Source organism: Micropterus salmoides, unplaced genomic scaffold (assembly GCF_014851395.1).
Source record: "Micropterus salmoides isolate LMB-PRFRI ecotype aquatic unplaced genomic scaffold, ASM1485139v1 Ms_hic_scaffold_2, whole genome shotgun sequence".
Taxonomy (NCBI): Eukaryota; Metazoa; Chordata; class Actinopteri; order Centrarchiformes; family Centrarchidae; genus Micropterus; species Micropterus salmoides.
The window spans coordinates 45,843,999-45,867,575 of NW_024041150.1; the positions used below are offsets into that span (position 1 = coordinate 45,843,999).

A 23,577-nucleotide genomic window follows, 5' to 3' on the forward strand; every position below is an offset into this window, starting at 1 on the left:
GGCACAGGCCGAGGAGGTGGAGTTGCAGCTAACTTCAACTCTAGCCTACTAATCAGCTCTAAACCTAAACTATAACTCATTTGAAAGTCTTGTTCTTAGTCTTTCGCACCCAAGTTGGAAATCACTGCAACCAATTCTCTTCATTATAGTGTACCGAGCACCTGGTGCGTACTCTGAATTCTTATCTGAATTTGCAGAGTTTTTGTCAACTTTAGTCCTTAAAACGGACAAAGTTATTATTGTAGGGGATTTTAATATTCATGTGGACGTTGAGAATGACAGCTTCAGTACTGCGTTTATCTCTTTGTTAGATTCCATCAGCTTCTCTCAGAGTGTTCATGAACCGACTCACTGTTTTAACCACACCCTCGACCTTGTTTTGGTGTATGGTATTGAAATTGAACATTTAGTGGTGTTCCCACAGAATCCCTCTTTATCCGACCACTGTTTGATAACTTTTGAGTTTGTATTGCTGAACTACACGCCATTGGGCAAAAATTTCTATACAAGATGTCTGTCTGATAGTGCTGTAACTAAATTTAAGGATGCGATTCCATCAGCTCTAAATTCATTATCTAGTCACAAAGTAACGGAGGACTCCTATGCTAATTTCAGTCCCTCCCAAATCGATCATCTTGTTGATAGTGCTGCAGGCTCGCTGCGAATGACACTGGACTCTGTAGCCCCTCTAAAAAAGAAAATACTAAAACAAAGACGGTTAGCTCCATGGTATAATACTGAAACTCGCAAATTAAAGCAAATATCACGTAAACTTGAGAGGAATTGGCGTTCCACCAAAGTGGAAAATTCTCGTTTAATTTGGCAATATAGTCTTAAAACTTATAGGAAGGCCCTCCGTAATGCCAGAGCAGCGTACTACTCGTCATTAATAGAGGAAAATAGGAACAACCCCAGGTTTCTTTTCAGCACTGTAGCCAGGCTGACAGAGAGTCACAGCTCTATTGAGCCAAGTATTCCCATAGCTCTCAGTAGTTACGACTTCATGAGCTTCTTTAATGATAAAATTCTAGCTATTAGAGACAAAATTCACCAAGACCTGCCCTCAACTGGCACCAACTTATCTCTTAACTCAGGAACCTTAGAAACAGCTGTAGAACCAGATACATGTTTAGACTGTTTTGCTTCCCTCAATCTTTACCAACTAACTTCAATAATTTCTTCATCTAAGCCATCAACCTGCCTCTTAGACCCCATCCCGACTAGGCTGCTTAAAGATGTTCTACCCTTAGTCAGCACCTCTATACTAGATATGATCAATCTATCTTTATCAACAGGCATGTACCACAGTGTGGGGCGGCTGTGGCTCAGGAGGTAGAGCCTGGCTCCCCCTGGTTGCGTGTCGAAGTGTCCTTGGGCAAGATACTGAACCCCGATTTGCCCCTGGCGGCTGTTCCGCCAGTGTATGAATGTGTGTGAATGTTAGTTTCCGTTTGAGCACTTAGGCTCAGTGTGTGAATGTGTGTGACTGGTGAATGCAGATGTACTGTAAAAGCGCTTTGAGTGGTCGAAAAGACTAGAAAGGCGCTATACAAGTACGGAGCATTTACATTTACAGTACTTTAAAGTAGCTGTAATTAAACCTCTTCTGAAAAAGCCCAAACTTGATCCGTATGTTTTAGCAAACTATAGACCTATATCTAACCTTCCATTTCTCTCTAAGGTTCTGGAGAAAGCAGTTGCTAAACAGCTGTGTGACTTTCTACAGAGCAATAGTTTATTTGAGGATTTTCAGTCAGGATTTAGAGCTCATCATAGCACAGAGACAGCACTGGTGAAAATTACTAACGACCTCCTTATTGCATCAGACAAAGGACTTGTCTCTGTACTGGTTTTATTAGATCTAAGTGCTGCATTTGATACCATTGACCATCAGATCCTATTGCAGAGACTGGAATATTTCATTGGCATTAAAGGAACCGCTCTAAGCTGGTTTAAGTCCTATTTATCAGATAGATTTCAGTTTGTACATGTTAACGATGAGTCCTCCATGCACGCCAAAGTTACTCATGGAGTTCCTCAAGGATCTGTCCTTGGACCAATCCTCTTCACTTTATATATGCTTCCTTTAGGCAATATTATCAGGAAACATTCCAAAAGCTTTCATTGTTATGCAGATGATACTCAGTTATATCTATCGATCAAGCCAGATGAAACTCATCAGTTAGCTAAACTTCAAATGTGCCTTCAGGATGTTAAAAGCTGGATGACCTGTAATTTTCTCATGTTAAACTCAGATAAAACTGAAGTTATTGCTCTGGGGCCTAAGCACCTCCGTGACGCATTATCTAAAGATATAGTTTCCCTGGATGGCATGGCCTTGGCCTCCAGCAAGGAGGCATCTTGGAGTTATCTTTGATCAGGACATGTCGTTTAAGTCTCACATTAAGCAAATTTCAAGGACGAAAATGCGAAAGGCGAAAATCAGGAACATCCTGTCTAAAAATGATGCAGAAAAACTAGTCCATGCATTTGTTACTTCTAGGCTGGATTACTGCAATTCCTTATTATCAGGCTGCTTGAAAAAGTCCGTTAAGACTCTTCAGCTGATCCAGAATGCTGCAGCACGTGTTCTGACAGGAACCAGGAAAAGAGATCACATTTCTCCTGTCTTAGCTTCTTTGCATTGACTTCCAGTAAAATCCAGAATAGAATTTGAAATCATTCTTCTTACCTACAAAGCTCTTAATGGTCAGGCACCATCTTATCTTAAAGAGCTCATAGTACCTTACTACCCCACCAGAGCACTGCGATCCCAGAATGCAGGTTTACTTCTGGTTCCTAGAGTCTCCAAAAGTAGACTAGGAGCCAGAGAGTTCAGCTATCAAGCTCCTCTCCTGTGGAACCAGGTTCCAGTTTGGGTTCAGGAGGCAGACACCATCTCCACATTTAAGAGTAGGCTTAAGACTTTCCTCTTTGATAAAGCTTATAGTTAGGGCTGGCTCAGGTGAGTCCTGAACCATCCCTTAGTTATGCTGCTATAGGCCTAGACTGCCGGGGGATTTCCCATGATGCACTGAGCTCCTCTCTCCTCTACCTTCTCTCCCTCTGTATGCAACTTCATCCCATTATTGCATGTTACTAACACAACTTCTCCCCTTTCTGGTAGTCTTGTGCTTTCTCGTCCCTCTCCTCTCTCCTACAATCACTTCCTGCAGGTTTTCTGGCTCTGGAGCTGTGGAGTCTGGATCTGTGGCTGCGGGTCACCTGCTGCCCCCGTGTTCCTGCTCGACACCCTCTGCTGCAACGACTATTGTTGCTAGTCTTATTGTTATTATTGTTGTTATAATCATTAACATTACGACTGTTATCATTAACACTATTATAAATATCTGTACCATTTTTCATTTAGTCTATAGCAACATCACCTTCACTGTGTGTACCTCTGTGTGGATATTGTGTAGGCTGCCTCCCTCCCCTCCCTCTCTCTCTCCCTCTCTCTCTCCTTACATCCCTCTCTTTTCTCTCTCTCTCTCTCTTTTTCTCTCTCTCTCTCTCTTTCTCTCTCTCTCTCCCCCCCCCTTCACCCCAACCGGTCGAGGCAGATGGCCGCCCACCCTGAGCCATGGTTCTGCTCGAGGTTTCTGCCTCTTAAAAGGAAGTTTTTCCTTGCCTCTGTCACCTAGTGCTTGCTCTTGGTGGGAACTGTTGGGCTTCTGTAAATATCATCACAGAGTATGGTCTAGACCTGCTCTTTTATGAAAAGCGCTGTGAGATAACTGTTGTTGTGATTTGGCGCTATAAAAATAAAATTGAATTGAATTGAATTGAAAAAGCGTAACCCCCGGAAGAGCAGCACCTGGGACGACCGCGGCGCGCACACAACATAGACCAGTGCTCCCCCCCCACCCAGCACCCCACCGCCGCGCAGCGAACAACAAACAAATGCCCAAATGCCACGCAGTCATCAACACCAATGCACAAGTGACGAGCCCAACGCGCACACTGCGCGCACACTGCGCGAACACTGCGACACCCAATGCCCAGTAGCCCCCCGCAATTCCCGCGTGCGTGGTCGGGCAAACGAGAGAGAGCAAACAGAATAACACGACCAGCAGAGAGAAACACCAGCAGCAAGTCCCAGCCTGGCAGCAAACGCGCCGCACAGGTCACCGTGCACCCGCCAATAAAAGTCCGCCGTCCCTCCAACCGCCGGAAAAAACTAAGGCCGCCGGCCCCAGCCGACATCCCCCATGCCCAGCATGCCCCCCCGGCCGCCGTGCAACACCAGCCAAACCAGCAACGAGGCAAAATCAACTAGCTCAGCTGCATGCCTCCAACAACCCACCGACCCATCAAGGGCCGAGAACTCCAGGCACAAACCCAGAACAAACCGGAGCACATCCCGAAAACTAACTATATACCTCAGTATCCAGAGGGGTCCAACAACTGGCCGACAGAGAAATGGGGAAGCATGGATCCGAGGCCAACGAAGCAAAACAGGGACGCAAACAAGTCCCTCCAAGCCAACGAGGAAATGACTCCCCCGGACTCCCAATGCACAAACTAAACGCCCAGCAGCCATTCAGAGACCCTGCCCAGGGAAAAAGCATAATGCATCAAGATGCATCGACAATCGCCCCACAATCCCACCGCAGCCCACCAAACCGCAATCCGATCAACCCGCGCAGAAACCCCCACCCCCAGAAGCCAGGGCACCCTGTGACCCCCCAAAGCGCAAAGGACCCCAGACCGCATGTCCCGGGGTAAGCTGTACCCCGCCCCAAGGAAGGACAGCATAAAGCCGTGCCGGGAAGCTCCCTGCCTCCAGGGAGCGATAACGCGGAAGAAACCAGGCCAACGGTCCCCCAGCCCAGCCAGAGGCATCCCTCCCCCTATAGTGCAGGCAGTGACAGCAGCCCCCGAGGCCGATCTCATCCCCGGACAGGGGCCCAGCCCCCCCAGTCAAGCACCCACAAGGAGGAGCACCAAAACCTACCCCGACAACACCGGCCATGCGCCCCAGAGACTCCCAAAAGCCCCCACTGTGAGAGAGCTGGCAGGGGGAATCAGCGGGAGCGAAGAGAGGAGACAACGGGCCCCCAGGCCCAGGGACACACCACCTGCCCAGAAATGAGCAAAGGCCACAAGCCCGAGTCCCCAGAACCCTAGGTCAAGGGCGGGCCCCCACGCCAGGGGAGCCCCGACCCCCCCTAGCCCACCCCAGATCAGGCAAGGCCGTCCCCAACCCCACAGCATCCCCGCCGCCCGGGGCTCCAGGGGTAGGACACGGGGCCAATGAGAATCTCTCCCACTTCTTCACCCCTCTGCCTGCCTAAATGTATGGGTTTGTGTTGGATGCATGTCATGGATTGTGAAGTGTTGTATGGTGGAGTAAAGATAAGGTGTGTGGTATCTAAGGTGCAACTAAAATTGGAGGGTAGTTGAAACACAGGCACCCCACAACTGTCAGGTAGTGGAGCCTCCCATTGTGCCCCTCCCATCCCCCAAGCCATCTGTGTCTAATGTGTAATTAAAATTGAGGGGCGGGCAGTGGGGGAGGAAGAGGTGCGAGGCCGCAATAAAGCAGCCCCACCCCCCAAATGCCCTGCAGGCTGCCCGCCCCCCAGGGTCTTAAGGGTGTATGTTGTGAGACATGACCAAAGGGGAAAAGGTGAAGGTCATAGGGAGGCTAGAAGACCAGATTCCTGACTGGCCCCATCATTCATTCTGTCCCGTCCCCCACCAGGTCCCTCCAGCCCAGGGCTTATAGCAAGAGCCCCTCTAGCACCAGCAGCACCCCAGAGTCAGCGACAACCCCGCCCATCCCCAGGACGGGCCCAGGGGTGCCCAGCCCCCCCAGCACACAGACCAGCCCCAGCCCCAGAGGCTCCAAAGCCATGAGCCCCAGACCCCCACAAACCCCCGAGGCAGGTCAGTTCAGCCCCAACCCAAAGTCCAACAATCCCCTGTCCTCGCCGGGGCCCCTCCGGCAGCCCCACTGCCACCCCCCTACCTCACCACTCCCCCACAATCAGGAGCACCCCGAGCACCACCTGGCCATCGGAGCTGCCCCCCCCGAAGGTCAGCCCACACCCACCCCGTCAACCCCTTCTTCCCCGTCCCCCAACCCTCCAACAACCAGTCGCCAGACCCCTCAGAGAACCGAAATGCAATTATCAGGATGGACAGCATGCACACAGGACAGAGCCGCATGCCAGCCCAGTTCAGGCCCGCACCTGATGCCCCCCACCCCCGACAAGCACGCAAGCCAATAACGACCTACAGGTGAGCCAACCAACACTACCCAGCTACCAATCTAACTAGCGGCACACAACAGCCAAGTAATGCGCTGCACAGGAGAGATGCCAGCCGGCGCAAACCGCCCCCATCCCCACCGCAGCCAGAGAGACCACAGACCCCACCCACGGCTACACCGTGACCCACACTGCACGTTCACCACCAGACCGAAACCAACTACAAGCATCCCCCCCCGCCAACCCACACCGCCATGCCCGCTGCCCGCCCCCTCCCCCCAACCCGGACCCACACACAGGACACACAGAGAGGCAGCCAAGCACCTAGCGCCACCACATCCGCACAGCGCACGAGTCAAAATCACCATCCGCGCACCAATACAGACAACCATGCGACACCCAAGCAGAGTGGCTACCCACCCCGCAGCAGCGGCACAGCGAATACAGGGCAAACACCGGTCCCCCCGTCAAGCCCGCGCCCAAGGCATCCCGAGCACCGCCCCCCCCGCCAACACCACGTCATCAACCAACATTTAAAAAAAATAGAAAAGTCCCCCATGCCCGCACTGCAATGCATCTAAGAATCAACCCACCCCGAAACACACCTACCGGCCGTACGGGACCCTGACCGGCAAGGCAGCACACACCCACCCCCATTAAGTGATAAAGTTGATCAAGGGGGACCAGAGAGATTGGAATTGTGTCAATTTGTTTTTTTTACAGCAGACATTTTCTCCATGCTAATGTGATCTATAAGGTGATTCCGATGTTGGGTGATACTTATATTCTTTTTGGCCTTCCAGTTCATGAGGATAGTTTTGTTGGCGATGCATAAGGCAGTGAGAAGCATGTATGATGTGTCAACCTCTATACTAATGTCACTTAGGTCCCCCAGCACGCAGAGTGATGGGGAAACTGGGACGGGGTAACTTAGCCATCTTCTGCCAGAACTTTTGAACAGGTGTACATTGCCACATAGCATGCATGTAACTATCAGATATAATAATAATAATAATAATAATCCTTATTTGTAGAGCACTTTTCAAAAACAAGTTACAAAGTGCTTTAACAAGTGTAAAGAATAATACAAAAAAGATAAAAGCATGAAAATTTAATATAAAATTAGTAAAATACAATAAAATAAAAGGGATAAAATAAAGTCAAATAAGATCAGGAAAGGCTCTCCTATAAAAGTATGTTTTAAGAAGGGACTTAAAAGAGTTCACTGACTCAGCCGACCTGATTTCCTCGGGCAGGCTGTTCCAGAGCCTCGGGGCCCTGACAGCAAACGCTCTGTCCCCTTTAGTTTTCAGTCGAGACTCTGGAACAGACAACAGACCTCTGCCCGAGGATCTCAAGGTACGTGCTGGTGCGTATGGGACTAAAAGGTCAGAAATATAACAAGGCGAGAGGCCATGAAGAGCTTTAAAAGTGATCAATAGAATTTTAAAGTCAATTCTAAAACATACTGGGAGCCAGTGTAATGAAGCTAAAATAGGAGTAATGTGGTCATATTTCTTTGTTCTGGTTAAAAGCCTGGCAGCTGAGTTCTGGACAGTCTGGAGTCGATCAATAGATTTTTGGGTTAAACAGGTGAAAAGGCTGTTGCAATAATCCAGGCGTGATGAGATGAAGGCGTGTAAAATGGTCTCGGTGTCCATAAAAGTTAACATTGATCTAATTTTAGCTATATTTCTAAGTTGATAAAAACATGATTGAACAAGCTTTGTGGTGTGCTGCTTGAAATTTAAATTACTATCAAACCAAACACCAAGGTTCTTTGCCACAGGCTTAATGTGATTTACTAGGGAACCAGCAGATGGCAGTATTTGATTTGCCATCTGCTGAGACCCGATGACCAGGATTTCTGTTTTGTCTGAGTTCAACAGATTTGGAGGCGAGAGTTTAAGAAAGTCTGTTATCATTGGAGGTAAATCTAAGTCCATTATTTTATCCTTAAATCTAGCCTGAATTATGGATTTAAACTGTTGAAATTTCAGAAATCTATTATGGCTAATTCCATAGCGCAAAACTAATACCTCTCTACTCATACCCTGTAGGAAAGCAGGAAATGTGTTTGTATGGGAATAATCTGGAAAATAATCACCTGTACACTCATTTCGGGTTGACGTATCTCCACTTACTCAGAGCTACCAGAGCTTCATGATGATAAACTTTAGTCCAGTCAAAGCTCTGAGGAAATGCGGATGGAAAACAAACATTCCAAAAGTGCACAAAAATGATATAGACCTAGAGAAAACTTAAATGTTGCTGCCTTCATTTTTTCTTGGACAAAAATAATTTGTTATTCGTTGCTCTTTGTTTCTAATGTGGGATCATTTTCTACTCTGTGTTACAGTACTTTCTGCAGTTATGAATAAATATTTAAAAGTGTTTCTTTGATTATATAAAATAAGAAGCTGCTCTTTTAGTGTGTTTATCCTAATAGACTACATGTTTTCTAAAAGAACTTTAAACATACCCTATCAGAGCTAATGATAATACTAGTACATTATAGCATATGTACATTTTACAATATATAAAACGTAATTTCCCAACAACAGAAATGTGGCTAGTGAAAATGCTGTGTGACTGACAGTTTCGGGAGCCACAGGTGCTGTTTGACCTGAAAGCAGAAATGTTCCCTAGGATCTCAGCCAAGGAATTAATTGACCTTAGTGAGCTGTCATTGGCCGGGCCCACCTAAAGGACCAAATGTAGCAAAAGGTCCCAAAGGAGTTTAGAGGAGTTTTCCTGTGAAATGTACATGTCAGTTGCTCACCTGTCTCAACAGTTATTCCTGTTGGATTTATGGTGGCATATGAACATGTAGCTGAGTTGCTCAATTGTTCTGTGGTGAGGCAGTGCAGGAAATGGTGCACATAGATGGGATCTTGTTTGCACAATCTTGGACTGTATGCACCAAAGAAAAACAAATAAAACCTTCCTGCCTGTCTTCATGTTACTCAGATCTGCAGTATTGGCAGTTTCAGATTGTTACAGTTATATTTTTCAGTACAATTTCCTTCAGCAAACCTGCTCCAACTTGAAGCTTTCTGTTACGTAAGCACATTTTTTGTTTTAACCACACAGGTAGAGGAGATGTAAAAGATATGAACTTTGTCATTGTTTCCCATGAAAGGAGAATTAACTTTGGGATGGGTTTTAATGTAGAAAACACGTGGTTACTACAAAGGGTGGGCCAATCAAAAGTATTATAATTGTTCCGAATGGCCAGACTAGACTGCTCTGCTTTGAAATTATGAGCTCGTCGCTCTTCAGTCTCACTATTGAACCAAATCCGTTCTTTTAAGGCCATGCTCCAAGTCCTTAAAGAGGCTAAATATGTTTTTTTTAATCAGTTATATTATCTATTTGTGAATGAGTTGTAAACTCACAAAAATGAACGTCACTTGGAACAGTCACAATGCTGCACCCAGTGTGAAGGCACCTTTTGACATAATTAACTTTTTTATGAAAGAAGCATGTAAGGACAAATGTGTTCAAGGAGATCATTTAGATTCTGTCAAAATGTGCTGCTTTCATGATAGGCCTTTACAATCCCATTTGCATAGTAAATGGAAATAGCGCCTTTCTAGTCTTCCAACCACTCAGAGCACTTTTACACAAAGTCACTTTCACACACAATCATACACCGATGGAACAGCCATCGGGGGGAATTCGAGGTTCAATAGCTTGACCAAGAACACTTCTAACAAGGGATGGGAGACGCTACTCAATACGTTTAAGATATCGACTGAAACAGCCCAGTATCACAGCAAGCTTGGATCGATCGCTCCGTTCTATTACATCAATTAATAAAGCTTTAATAATAAAGTGGCGTAGCAGCAATCAACTGATTTTTGGGGTGGGGATGGAGCACTGGATAAGACGCATGCCTTTGGTGAGAGAGAACTGGGTACAACTCCCCACTGTGACACACCAATGTGTCCCTGAGCAAGACACTTAACCCCTAGATGCTCCAGGGGCGTGCGACCTCTGACATAAATAGCAATTGTAAATCACTATGGATAAAAGCGTCTGCTAAATGAAAAAATGTAAATGTAATTTTATTGACGGAGTCTCCGGCTGCAGCTGCGGCTGCTTCAGGTGTAGCTGGTTTGATCAGTTGGATGTGCAGCCTTTCTTTTACGCTATTTGTGATTCTTTAGTGTGGTTTAGTTACTTGTTTAAACAGACTCCTGACTTGTTTTATACTTGTGGCTGTTGTTTTGGAGGTTTGTGACTCACCACTGAAGGAAAAGCACTCACAGAGATGTTCTCAGTTTATTGATCAAAGGTTAACAAAAGTCTCTGTTTCAACACATGTATCAAAATGTTTTCCTGAATTTGTTTCCCACAACTCATTTGGTCACTAAACTATTTCACTCCTCTCTCTATGAAATCGTTAAAACAAAAGAATCCTTCTGAGTTGTCAGTTTTCCTCACATTAAAAGAGAAGACAAACAGTGGTTTAATCAACATTCTGATGCAATCCTTTGGCCTAAAATCCAGCAGTTTACATTTTGAGAAAGACAGTGATCACTGAAATACCTTTGGTAAGAAATATCAGCTTTCTTGTAACTTTTCAAACTCTAAAGTTTATGATATGAACCAATGAAATAACTAGTATTTACCTTGTTTACTTGTGACTGAATTAAAAGAGTATGAATTCTAAACATTTTTAATTGACTTTCTTCTCCTGTACCTAAAATCTTATTAAATGAATTAGCGAAATCTTCTTGTGGTTGTGCTGTAATCTGTTTACATTCCAGCAGCAGAGCTGCAGGTGGCTGGATACTCCCACAAACCTGGAAGTATAAAAGTAGAGGAACCACTCACTCGATGCTTTTATCAAACGAGCAGTTCATCTTTGGAACTTCTTGGCTTCATCGAGAGGTAAGAGAGGCTGAATTCTGTAAGTAATCATGATGTGGTGATGGTGAAGTGGCATGCCTTGTGAAGACACATGCCTTTGGTGTGGGAGACCAATGTGTCCCTGAGCCAGACACTTAAGTCCTAGCATCTCCAGAGGCGTGCAACCCCTATTTGGATAAAAAGCATCAGCTAAATGACTAATTATTTCATCATGATTCAACTGTAATTATGGAAGCCTTTAGAGGACTAGATTAAAATGATCACGTAAACATGAAAATGACAAAATCTGGCAGCACTAATTAATAACCAATTAAAACATAAACCTATCACGAGGATAAAAACTAAATATTGTTATATGGCAAATGATTTGAAATCTGCTCTGCCTTTAGTGATTTTTACAATGATCTTTATAGGTGAGAGCACTTACATTCTTCTCATTATGAGGGGAGTATGGAAAAGTTCCTGGAAGGTCTGACACTACCACAGCTAACAACCGAAGAAATAGATTATTTGGACATGGAAATTAGTGATGAAAAAATTATGGATGTCATAGATTCATTGTCAGGTAGAAAGGCAAGTGGCCCAGATGGATTGCCAGTGGAGATATATAAAAGGTTTAAGTGCATAATTGCCCCCCCCCCCCCCCACCTCCCACTGAATAAAATGTTTAAACACTCTTTGATGGTTAAAAGTCTTCCTCCTACTCTACAATGAGTTACAATAACAATTATTCCAAAGGAAGACAAGGATCCAGCCTCATATCGACATATATCAAATCAAAACACAGATTCAAAATTATTGGCAAAATTGTTAGCTCAAAGACAACCAACTTATTCCTAGACATATCTCTCCTGATCAAACAGGTTTTATCCCCAAGATGTATGCATACTGGAATATTAGACGATTATTGGGAGTGATATATATAATAATATATTAAAAATAAGGCTAGTGATGCACATATAGTGAGCTTGGATGCGGATGGAGGTATCTTTTTAAGGTTTTACTCAGTTGGTCAAGTTGCTCTATACAGATACAAAATCAGCTGTTCAGTGAATGGGATACTGTCACCGGTCTTTTCTATAAACAGAGGTCACCACTTTTGTTTGCTCTTGTTATTGAAACCATGGCTGAAGCTATTAGATGTAATGAGAAATTTAGTGGTATTAAAGCAAAGCAGGCTGAGCATAAAATTGTCTTGTATGCTGACGTTCTGTTGTTCCTAACTAATTCTAGTACTTCTCTACCAGAACTTATTGAGGTAGTTAACAGATTTAACAGTTTTTCAGGATATAAGATTAATTCTGGGAAATCAGTCGCACTGCCGATGGGTAGATTAAGACAGGATAAACTAAATATTCCATTCAAGATAGACAGAGATGGGCTGAAATATCTTGGTATCTTTAACCCATATGACCTGAATCAGTTAATAAAATATAATATAGTACCTATGATAAAAAGATTAAGAATGATTTACAAAGATGGTCTGTGCTTAAGTTCAACATGATTGGTAGGATTGCATTGATTAAAATTTATATTTTACCAAGATTACTGTATCCTATCCTAATGTTTCCATCAGATATTCCAACAAAATATTTTATAGATTTGCATAGATTTCTATGGAAAATTCATATGGGACACTAAAAGATCCAGATTTAAGTTGGGAAAACTGCACTCTCGGTATCTAAAGGAGGCCTCTCTGTGCCCAATTTTAAGTTTTATCATTGGGCTGCTCAACTAAGACATATGTTGAACTGGAAAAAAGAGGATTCCGGAAGTGTGTACAGAGAATTAGTGATTACAGGGTGTGAATCAATATTACCATCTGACCTACCATTTATAGACAGAACTACCTTGCAACCTCTGATACAAGACAATTTTGTGCCTGTATATTGGGGAGACTAAACAACCACGACACAAACGCATGGCTCAACACAGAAGGGCCAACTCCTCAGGTCAAGACTCTGCAGTCTACTTACATCTGAAGGACAGAGGACACTCGTTTGAGGACCACCAGGTGCACATTTTAGACAGAGAAGATGGATGGTTTGAAAGAGGTGTCAAGGAAGTCATCTACACCAGGGTTGAGAAGCCGTCATTGAACAGGGGAGGGGGTCTACGCCACCACTTATCCCCCACTTACAATGCTGTCCTTTCATCACTTCCCAGGAAACTCAACAAACGTAACCTATTGGCCTCAGGTGAAGATACCAATGATGGTCGTTCAGTCTTGGCCACAGGTAGTCTTAACGACTGTAACGACTGTCGTCACAGCAACAAGTGACACTAACGAACCAGCGGTATCGATGACCCGGGCCAACGACCCCACTGAGGTTAAATAGCTGAGTTTCCCTGCCAGTCAGTCAGAACTGAAGAAGTCCTTTGGATGAGGGACGAAACGTCTTCCAGTAGCTTCAACCAAGTCCAGTTGCCCTTGACTTTAACCTTCGTTGGATAATTTGTAAACTTGTACACTTGATTATGCAACAGAAATAATAAAAATAATTATTTCACTTCTCTCTCTATGAATATAGAGAGAGGAGTATATAATTTTAAATCTTTGTTTTTGTCGAGGGAGTCTTGGTTACTTTCAACGGAGCACTGCTTCTGGTTTAACAAAAAGGATGTTTTTTATAAATTTTATAAAAGGTCAATCCCTGTAGAGATCCTTTGCATAATTTTGTCAGACACCTAAAAGAACCATCTGAGCCTGCCAGTGCAGGAGAAATACCTTGGATTATGTTGCAGCCATGTTTCGCTGCTGCACACTCACTCAGTACTGGGCGTTGTCTTAATATGTCATGTAGAAATCCAAAAACATGGTTCACATAAGAATCCATGTATCATTCGTTCTTTGATCATTCCGTTTAAAAATCTAATAGGAAAAAAACGTTTTTTTGTTTTTCTGTGTCTTCACATTTGTGTAGCATCTTGAACTTGAACCGATGGAGGAGCCTGATTTAATGCTGTCCACTCTTCCTGGGGCTCAGTGTTGTCAGTTATATAACGCATGTTGACAGTGCAGTCTGAGTTAGATCACGTCACTGCTGAAAGAAGTCTTTAAACTTGGGTAGTGTTGTACAGGGCTGTAATGTAGTGATCTATACTGACTTGAGAAGCAAGCCTTGATGTTGGGGTATTTTCAGATCTGTCCAAAAGACGACCATTGACACCTTGCACAAGGAGGGCAAGACACAAAAGTTCACAGAGCTCTGTGTCCAAGCACATTAATAGAGAGGCCAAGGGAAGGAAAAGATGTGGTAGAAAAAAGTGGACAAGCAATATTGCTTGAAGTCCAGTGTAAAGTTTCCTCAGTCAGTGATGGTTTGGGGTGCCATGTCATCTGCTGGTGTTGGTCCACTGTGTTTTCTGAGGTCCAAGGTCAACGCAGCCGTCTACCAGGAAGTTTTAGAGCACTTCGTGCTTCCTGCTGCTGACCAACTTTATGAGATACAGATTTCATTTTCCAACAGGACTTGGCACCTGCACACAGTGCCAAAGCTACCAGTACCTGGTTTAAGGACCATGGTATCCCTGTTCTTAATTGGCCAGCAAACTGGCCTGACCTTAACCCTATAGAAAATCTATGGGGTACGCCAGACCAAACAATGCAGAAGAGCTGAAGGCCACTATCAGAGCAACCTGGGCTCTCATAACACCTGAGCAGTGCCACAGACTGATGGACTCCATGCCACGCCGCATTGCTGCAGTAATTCAGGCAAAAGGAGCCCCAACTAAGTATTGAGTGCTGTACATGCTCATACTTTTCATATTCATACTTTTCAGTTGGCCAACATTTCTAAAAATCCTTTTTTTGTAGTGTTCCTAAGTAATATTCTAATTTTTGGAGATCATTAGTAGAAAAAGAAGCATCAGCAACTGTGTTTTCAAAAAGTAAAAGTAAAAGACATAACATTCATAATAATGTGCATTTACACTTCCTCAAGTTCAGTCCGACACAAATAAAATATACAGTTCATTAGTTCACTGAAACACAGAAAAAGTTCTCCGTCCATCAAAAATAGAAAGCCATTGTAGTAAATGTTCAGTTCCTTAAAAAAAAGGAAAAAAAGAACTATAAGCCACAGTCTTCACAGAGGAAAAACTCTGGGACTAACGGTGTGGAGATTGGTTACCTTGTTTTAGTGCTTAGAACGGCATGCATACACAGACACACAGCCAGTCAGTCAGTCGGACAGTATACTGTTGATCACAACAGGAGGTTAACGTGCTTGTGATCACGCAGCAGCTCCTTTAACCGACTTTATGCATTCTACCGCTGTGGGCGGTCTACAACGACACGATGCAAGTCCGTCCGTAGATACTGATTATCCGCTATCAGCCACAGCCGCCATGGTCCAGAGGCCATCGCACACACACTGGTCGGGAAAAGCTCTTTTCATGCCTCATTCCAACGCATCTCCGCTGCCGGAAATGAGACTTGTGTTCTTGTTGAGAACGTTCTTGTAAGTCGTTCTTGGAAGAATGAACTTGCAATGTCACGAGCACACAAAACGCTGCTGACGGTTTGAGACAATGAGCTCTTGCTGGTATTGCACAATACCCCAAGCACAGAGGCCGACTGCAAATACTGTGACCACAACTCTGCTGTACACCATAATGTAATGTCTAATATATTACATTTATATTTATTCATTTACCTGATGCTTTTATCCAAAGCAACTTACAATTGCTATATATGTCAGAGGTCGCACGCCTCTGGAGCAACTAGGGGCAACTAACAGTGGGGGATTCAACCCTGGTCTCTCACACCAAAGGCAGGTGTGTGTTATCCATGCCGCCATCACCACCCCATATTAATAATATTAATAATAATAAATATAGCCACAAGCAGCGATTTGCGGGTTCATATCTTTTTTCGCAATATCGCCCTTAAATGAATTTCACACATATGGTGCAATATTGTTACGAAACAATGGCTCTGGAAATGACCACAAATGAGCAACCGGAGGACCAATCATCACAAAACTCACAGGATATGTTCAGATAGGTGCCTCGGATATACCTGAACAGTTGTACGTACATTACTAGGGGGCGCTACAAGCGCAAGAAAGGTGCTTAGCATCACACAAATTACACTATAAATCCCATATTCATTCTCCAATCATCACAAATCTCCCAGGATATGTCCTCATAAGTAACTGAAACATGACCTGAAAGTTTCATTTAAATTGAACACCCAAGGGCGCTATAAATGCAAACAAACTGCAGTGGATTAAACGCAAAACAGGCTACAAAATACAAATTGTTTGTCCAATCAATACAAAACTTCCAGGATATGTCTAGATAAGCACCTCACACATACCCTGAAAGTCTCATTCAAATCAAAAACTAAGGGGCGCTATAAATGAATTGTAACTGGATGTGAAACGATACAAATGAAGTTATAGATCAGAAAATGGTTGTCCAGTTGTTACAAAACTTGCAGGATGTATTTTATGACAATGTTGAACCGTATATGTGAAATTATTTTGATGGCGATATTAGGTATATATATATAAGGTATGAACCCGCAAATCACTGCTTGCAGCTATATTTATTATTATTATTCTCTCCCACTTTTTTTTTCTTCATTTCAGAGTGAAAATTATGGATTATGAAGTGACCGTACACACTGGCGATCTCTTTGGCGCCACTACTTTCAACGATGTCTACATTAATCTGGTGGGAACGGATGGAAGGAGCAAACGCAGTTTGCTCAAGAGTGCTATATCCTTCTTCAGAGGAACAGTGAGTCTGAATTATCCCTCTGTATGTTTAAATGTAAAACACACTTCATCAACTTGGCTCAATTTAGAGAAGCTGAATTTAACCCTCACCAGCTCAGACTCATAGCTCTGTGATCTATGGCCACAAAGGTGACGAAAAAAAACGTAATGAGCTTCAAATCTTTAGACTTTAATGCAGTGCCCATATGTTGCACTAGTTTTATTTTGTTTGCTCTTCTTCAGTAATTGGATGCTAATAAGTGGGGGGCAGCAGCTCAGTTCTTCACATTCTCGTCATATCTTGTATAAATGTTTTCCAAACATTTCTTTTCTTACTCCAGGTGCATCATTTTACCGTGTCCTGCCCAAAATCCCTGGGAAAGCTGGTCCTGATAGAGCTACAGAAAGAGCGTCAATCAGTGTTCCCTCAAGACTCCTGGTTCCCTGCCAAGGTGGAAGTGAAATCCCCTGAGGGAAAGACTTACCACATTCCCATCTACCGCTGGATCACTGACAGTAAGGTGCACCGCTTCAGAGAAGGAACAGGTTTGTGCTTTTCACTGACATCAGAAGACATAAAAGAAAAATAACTCCTGGAGTAAATTCATGCCAGCAGATATCAACAAGTTCAAACCTTACTGTGGTTCTTTCTTGAAGCTCTGACAGACTTGGAAGACATCAGTCCGCTTGGCAAGAGCAGTCGGCAGCAGGAGCTGGATCAGCGAGACCAACAATATCGGTGAGAACTACACATTTTAACTTTATGCACCCCAAAACCAACATGGACTTAAACCTGCTCCACATTTGGTATTATAACATATGTTGGAATACATGAGTACATGTCAAGTGTATTATGCTTGCAAAACTGCAGATACTTGTGTATATAGACAGTCCAAAGTTCCTCAACACTCTGCTCTTCCATGTTATTCCTAGCTGGGATGTGTATGTAGAGGGGCTACCTCACTGCATAAAGGCAAAAGACCCCTCTTCTCTGCCCTTGGAGGTCCAGTTCTCCTTCACCAAAAATGCAGAGTTCATCTACAATGGAGCCACAGGGTGAAGTCAGATATCTTTATAACTATGTACCTGCGTACCTACCTGCCTATTAAAGAGATAACGATAAAGTCAGTACTTGCTTTATTTTCTAGGCTGAGTAAGCTGCAACTTAAGGTGCTGGTCGATTGCATTGACAACTGGAATAGTATTCAAGACATCCATCGGGTGTTCTGCTTAAAACAGACCGACATATCAGGTACTGTACTGTCATGGTGGTTTAATAGTATACATTCAACTGTGACTATTCAGATATTTAACTGTATTTCATTACCTAAATATTATTAAATGGTTTTTAGGCCTGAGATAAGTGATTAGATTGTACTGAATACTTCATAGTTGTGAAGGATTCTTGGGTACTATGAAACAGGTTTCCTGAAGTCATGATAGGGTCAATAGCTGAGCTAAGGTCAGCCGAAGGTGACAGCCACGGACTCCCAAAAACTCTAGGTCAGCGACAGAAGGAACTGTGTACATACAGCTGCAGGAAAAAGTATGTGAACCCTTTGGAATGACCTGGATTTTTTCTCTGGAAAATATGACCTGAACTTCATCTAAAACACAACAATGGACATACACAGTCTACTTTAACCAATACCTTACAGACAACTGATGAGATTGGAGGTGTTGGTTAGAGCAATGAAGCATTGCCTCGACCAAAAGAGCTCTCTGAAGACCTCATATCAAGAGTTGTTGACTTGCATGAAGCTGGAAATGGTTAGAGAAGTATCTCTGAAAGTCCATGGTGGCACAAACTTTATGAGTGGAGAACGTTCAGCACTGTTGCTGCCCTCCCTAGGAGAAGATATAAAAGCCCGACCATTTGATTGGCCGGCCGATACGATCGCCCGTTATGCGCTAATTGCATTTAAATGGGTGTAACAGCGGAGTCTTTAGTGTTGTGGTGTTGTGTCTCATCCACTCGTTGCTAGGTTTCGGGTGTGTGGTGATTGCTGACAGAACCTGTGCACATTCAGCTGCAGAATCATTGTGCCGGCTGGCGGCAGTTTTCCTTTAGCTTTTGACATTTTACGGAGTAATGACTCCTGTGATTTTGTTTGCCTTTGTTCTAATAATAAAACACAACGTTAATTTTTCATCAGGTGTCTCCCATCCTTACTTTTGTGACTTAACATCAGTGCTTACTCCCTAATCCCCTACTGGGATGTAACAATGGGTATCAGTGTTTATAACAGGCAATTAATTAAGATTAAAAAAGAAACAGAGAGGCGGATCTTCACTCATGAAACAAAACAATCAAAACAATCAGTTGACCGGAGTCTACCGGAGCATGTAAAAACAAAACAACCCCCAACTGGACGAGAGTATAATCACGCTGAGTTGGTCATTTGTAATGTTATATTCATGAATTAAATAATAAGAAAAACAGACCCAGTTACTTCTCCTCTCCTGAAAACATCAGAATCAGAAAGAGCTTTACCAAGTAGTTTTTACACATACGAGGAATTTGCTTTGTGATGAGGTGCTACATGTAAACACACATACAGAAATATATAAATATGGATTAGACAATGCAAGTTATATAAGAATAATAAAAGACAAAAATAATACTATTTGCAGAGAAAGAACAATGTCGCAGATATTTACATGTAAATTATTGCCGGTGTCAGTGGGGCACCCGAGCCTTGTTAATAAGGCTGCAGACGGGAAGAAGCTGTTTTTGTGGCGAGAGGTTTTGGTCCTGATGGACCTGGAGGTGTACAGGTCCTGAAGAGAAGGAAGAGATTGTCCGATTGACTCTCAAAGCGGCAGTAGAACTAGTTCAGCTCATTTGCCAGGCGAGAATCGTTGATGGGTTTATAGTTTGTGATCTGTCTGAGCCCCCTCCAGACAGAAGTGGCATCGTTTGCAGAGAACTAGTGCTGTAGCCTCTTTGAGTGCAGTCGTTCATTCATGACTTGCTAATTCTCCCGTTTTTCATTACCTCCTCCCAGCTCAATGCAGTGTTTAATGTTACGGTAGTTGGGTGTTGAAAGCTACGCTACTGACAGAATTGATTGTAGATTTCTTTCTGAAACAGTGTGGCAGTTTTGGTGAACAGCCCTCTCATTTGTCCCTAGTTCATCACGTCTAAATATTATCGAACTTCACTTACAACAGCTGCACATTGCTTAATTAGCCACAAAGTTGGCTAATATCATGTTAAACAGCATCGTAATGCTAATGTTGTCATGAGCGGATAAACCATAGATTAACTTATTCTTAATCTGCGAGACGCATATCTGTAGTTACAGTCGTGTGTCAGAAATGATTAAACCAGAGGGGAGATAAAATAAATGTGAGCTGAACAAGTATCTAACACAGCTTTCTGCCAGACAAAGTGATCTAACTCCTCTTTCAAATGTGAAACGTCAGTGTGAAATCTGAAGTTGTAGACAGTCATGTAGTAATAGATGCAGGTCGCTCGATCATAGAGGCCATGATTTAGAGCCAAATGGTTTCTCATTGGTTTGGATATTATTACAGAGTGCAGGTTAAACTTGATGTGAATACGCTGCATAGAAAATAGTTACTGCCGATTATATGTAACAAAATACACATGTTTATTCTCTCTCACTCTTTATTTACAGATGGCTTCTAGCAGCATTTTGTAACATGAATCCATTCAGGGAAAAGTACACTGCTCAAAAAATGAAGGGAACACTAACACAACACATCCTAGATCTGAATGAATGAAATAATCTATCAACCCATGGAGGTCTGGATTTGGAGTCACACTCAAAATCAAAGTGGAAAACCAAACTACAGGCCGATCCAACTTTGATGTAATGTCCTTAAAACAAGTCAAACTGAGGCTCAGTAGTGTGTGTGGCCTCCACGTGCCTGTATGACCTCCCTACAACGCCTGGGCTCCTGATGAGGTGGCAGATGGTCTCCTGAGGGATCTCCTCCCAGACCTGGACTAAAGCATCCGCCAACTCTGTGGTGCAACGCGGCGTTGGTGGAAGGAGACATGATGTCCCAGATGTGCTCAATTGGATTCAGGTCTGGGGAACGGGCGGGCCGGTCCATAGCATCAATGCTGACACAATCCAGCCATATGAGGTCTAGCATTGTGTTGCATTAGGAGGAACCCAGGGCCAACCACACCAGCATATGGTCTCACAAGGGGTCTGAGGATCTCATCTCAGTACCTAATGGCAGTCAGGCTACCTCTGGCGAGCACATGGAGGGCTGTGCGGCCCCCCAAAGAAATGCCACCCCACACCATTACTGACCCACCGCCAAACCGGTCATGCTGGAGGATGTTGCGGGCAGCAGAACGTTCTCCACGTTTGTCACATGTGCTCAGTGTGAACCTGCTTTCATCTGTGAAGAGCACAGGGCGCCGGTGGCGATTTTACCAATTCAAAACGTCCTGCACGGTGTTGGGCTGTAAGCACAACCCCCACCTGTGGATGTCGGGCCCTCGTACCACCCTCATGGAGTCTGTTTCTGACCGTTTGAGCAGACACATGCACATCTGTGGCCTGCTGGAGGTCATTTTGCAGGGCTCTGGCAGTGCTCCTCCTGCTCCTCCTTGCACAAAGGCGGAGGTAGCGGTCCTGCTGCTGGGTTGTTGCCCTCCTACGGCCTCCTCCACGTCTCCTGATGTACTGGCCTGTCTCCTGGTTTTTTTGAGCAGTGTATTATAGGCCACATACAGAACAGCTTTCAATATCGGCTAAGTGTGTTTTTTACAGGAAAGGGCTCTAATATCCAAATCATTTTCATCATCAAAATATTAAATTATAAATTGTCTCTGTTTCACTTTAATATCAGCTTCAGCTTTGCCCACCAAAAACCCATATTGGTCTGGCTCTAGAAAACAGAATTGTTTGTGTGGTATTAGTTTAAGCAGACTGTGTTTGTCTGTTGTTGTGACTTAGATGAAGATCAGATCACATTTTATGACAGAAATCCAGATACTGTACTTAATTTGTCAAGGTAAGCTAACAGCAATAGAGAAAGATGTTCTAGTCCAATGTTTGGAACTCAAAGAAGTTAATCTCTTTCTTATTTTTCCAGTCTATGTCAAGGAACACTGGAAGGAGGATGCTTTTTTTGGCTACCAGTTTCTGAATGGCGTCAACCCTATGATGATCAAACGTTGTACAACTCTGCCCGATAACTTTCCTGTCACTGATGGCATGGTCTTTCTCAGTGGTCAGGGTAAACTGGAAGATGAAATGAAGGTAACTTCTGGTAATTAAATGACAAATAGTACATGAAATATCCACACTGTATTATGATGACTGAGGGTCAAAACACAAGAATATTTCACAAAACACAATAATGTTTGAGTTCATGGAAAAGGTGGGCCAACATTTCTTGTTTGAGATTTGACTGAAGTCCCTGGTAACAGTTCAGTGTCATTTCCTGTTTCTATTGTGCACTATTCTCAACAGTGACCTTGCACAAATGTTAAACTGAGTTTGAGAGGATGGAGGAGGCGACTGAAATAATAAGGGATCATTTCAGTTATAGTAACATTCCCACCCTGAAAACATCTAGATTCATATATCAACTCACTATTAGTGAGTCGCTCCTACGACGGTTACATCACTGCCTCGCCCCTTGCTGACCTTAGCATGTTCTTATTAACCCTAGACTCACCTTCCCAGTGGGCATCTGTCCAGCCACAGTCACCTCTGGCACACTTTTTATATTTCAATATAGTAAAAAGATTACATCCTGACTTACATTTAGCATGCAGTTATATGTTTGTCCAATAATAAAACATACTGATTACTTAGAATATGCAAAATATGTTGTCATTAACTTTTGGCCCATTTGTACATAATTTTATTAGAAACTGATTTATTACACAATTAAGTCTTAAGTTTTGTTTCTACAGTTTCACAAAGACGTACCTTTGCTATAGCCACGGACACGTTATGTCTGTTTGATCCAGATTAAAGCTGTAGACTAAAATAAACTGGGCGACACAGCTTTAAGATGCTGTGCTGTAATCCTAACCCTGGAAGTTGTTGTAACTTCGGTGTACATGGTCTAATCTGTTCCAAACTTTACATAATTGAAGTCCCTCCCTGAACACATCTACAAGCCAATATTCACTCAGTCATAGCGCCACCTGTTGGCAACAGGAAGTGACTATCGTTGCACTCTGATGTACTGCTCTGACAGGTTGGCCATATCCACTTTCAAACTTTCTTGCACATACTCAAATCTGTACCAATCTTAAATCATCACATGAAATTTTATTGGTTTGTTACAGACTTCATGTAAAGCTTAATTAGCAGGTGTTCTCTAGCACCACATGGGGCACAGGAAGTGATGTTTAACGTGCAGCATCCAAAGTGTGACAATTCAGAGCTAATCTGAGAGGTGGCTTCTGCAGTGCGGCCACGGCACATCCCGCAGCACATCATATAAACACCACCAAAGAAGACACAGCATTGAAGAAGCGAGAGCAGGACTTGTCAAGGTGCAGATTTTTCAATAAAGTCAAAAGTTTAACAGATGCCCAGAGCATCACTAGCTGCCTGACAGCGAAACAACCACTTTACAGCAATGTAGCACTTAGAGGGTCCCCTAGGCTGTGATGGCAAATCAAGTTTTCAAATCAACAGCTCAGGCGAACACTCATCTTTCTGTGAATTTTATTCAAGTCTTCTGCTGAAGGACTCAGTGGGACACACAGGCATCAGAGTATCATCCGAGTGAGCTGCAGTGTCTCAGCA

The 23,577-nt window shown here is 43.6% G+C and overlaps 1 protein-coding gene across 1 annotated transcript in view; it reads left to right on the forward strand.

Moving 5' to 3' along the window:
- LOC119912007 (polyunsaturated fatty acid lipoxygenase ALOX15B-like) overlaps positions 1 to 23,577 on the forward strand; it is a 57,252-nt gene that overhangs the window by 23,018 nt on the left and 10,657 nt on the right. Inside the window, exons 4-10 of the mRNA XM_038730981.1 lie at positions 10,991 to 11,114; positions 16,691 to 16,841; positions 17,161 to 17,365; positions 17,477 to 17,558; positions 17,753 to 17,875; positions 17,968 to 18,071; positions 21,902 to 22,068. Coding sequence (XP_038586909.1) covers positions 10,991 to 11,114; positions 16,691 to 16,841; positions 17,161 to 17,365; positions 17,477 to 17,558; positions 17,753 to 17,875; positions 17,968 to 18,071; positions 21,902 to 22,068 — 956 coding nt within the window. The remainder of the gene's footprint in view (positions 1 to 10,990; positions 11,115 to 16,690; positions 16,842 to 17,160; positions 17,366 to 17,476; positions 17,559 to 17,752; positions 17,876 to 17,967; positions 18,072 to 21,901; positions 22,069 to 23,577) is intronic.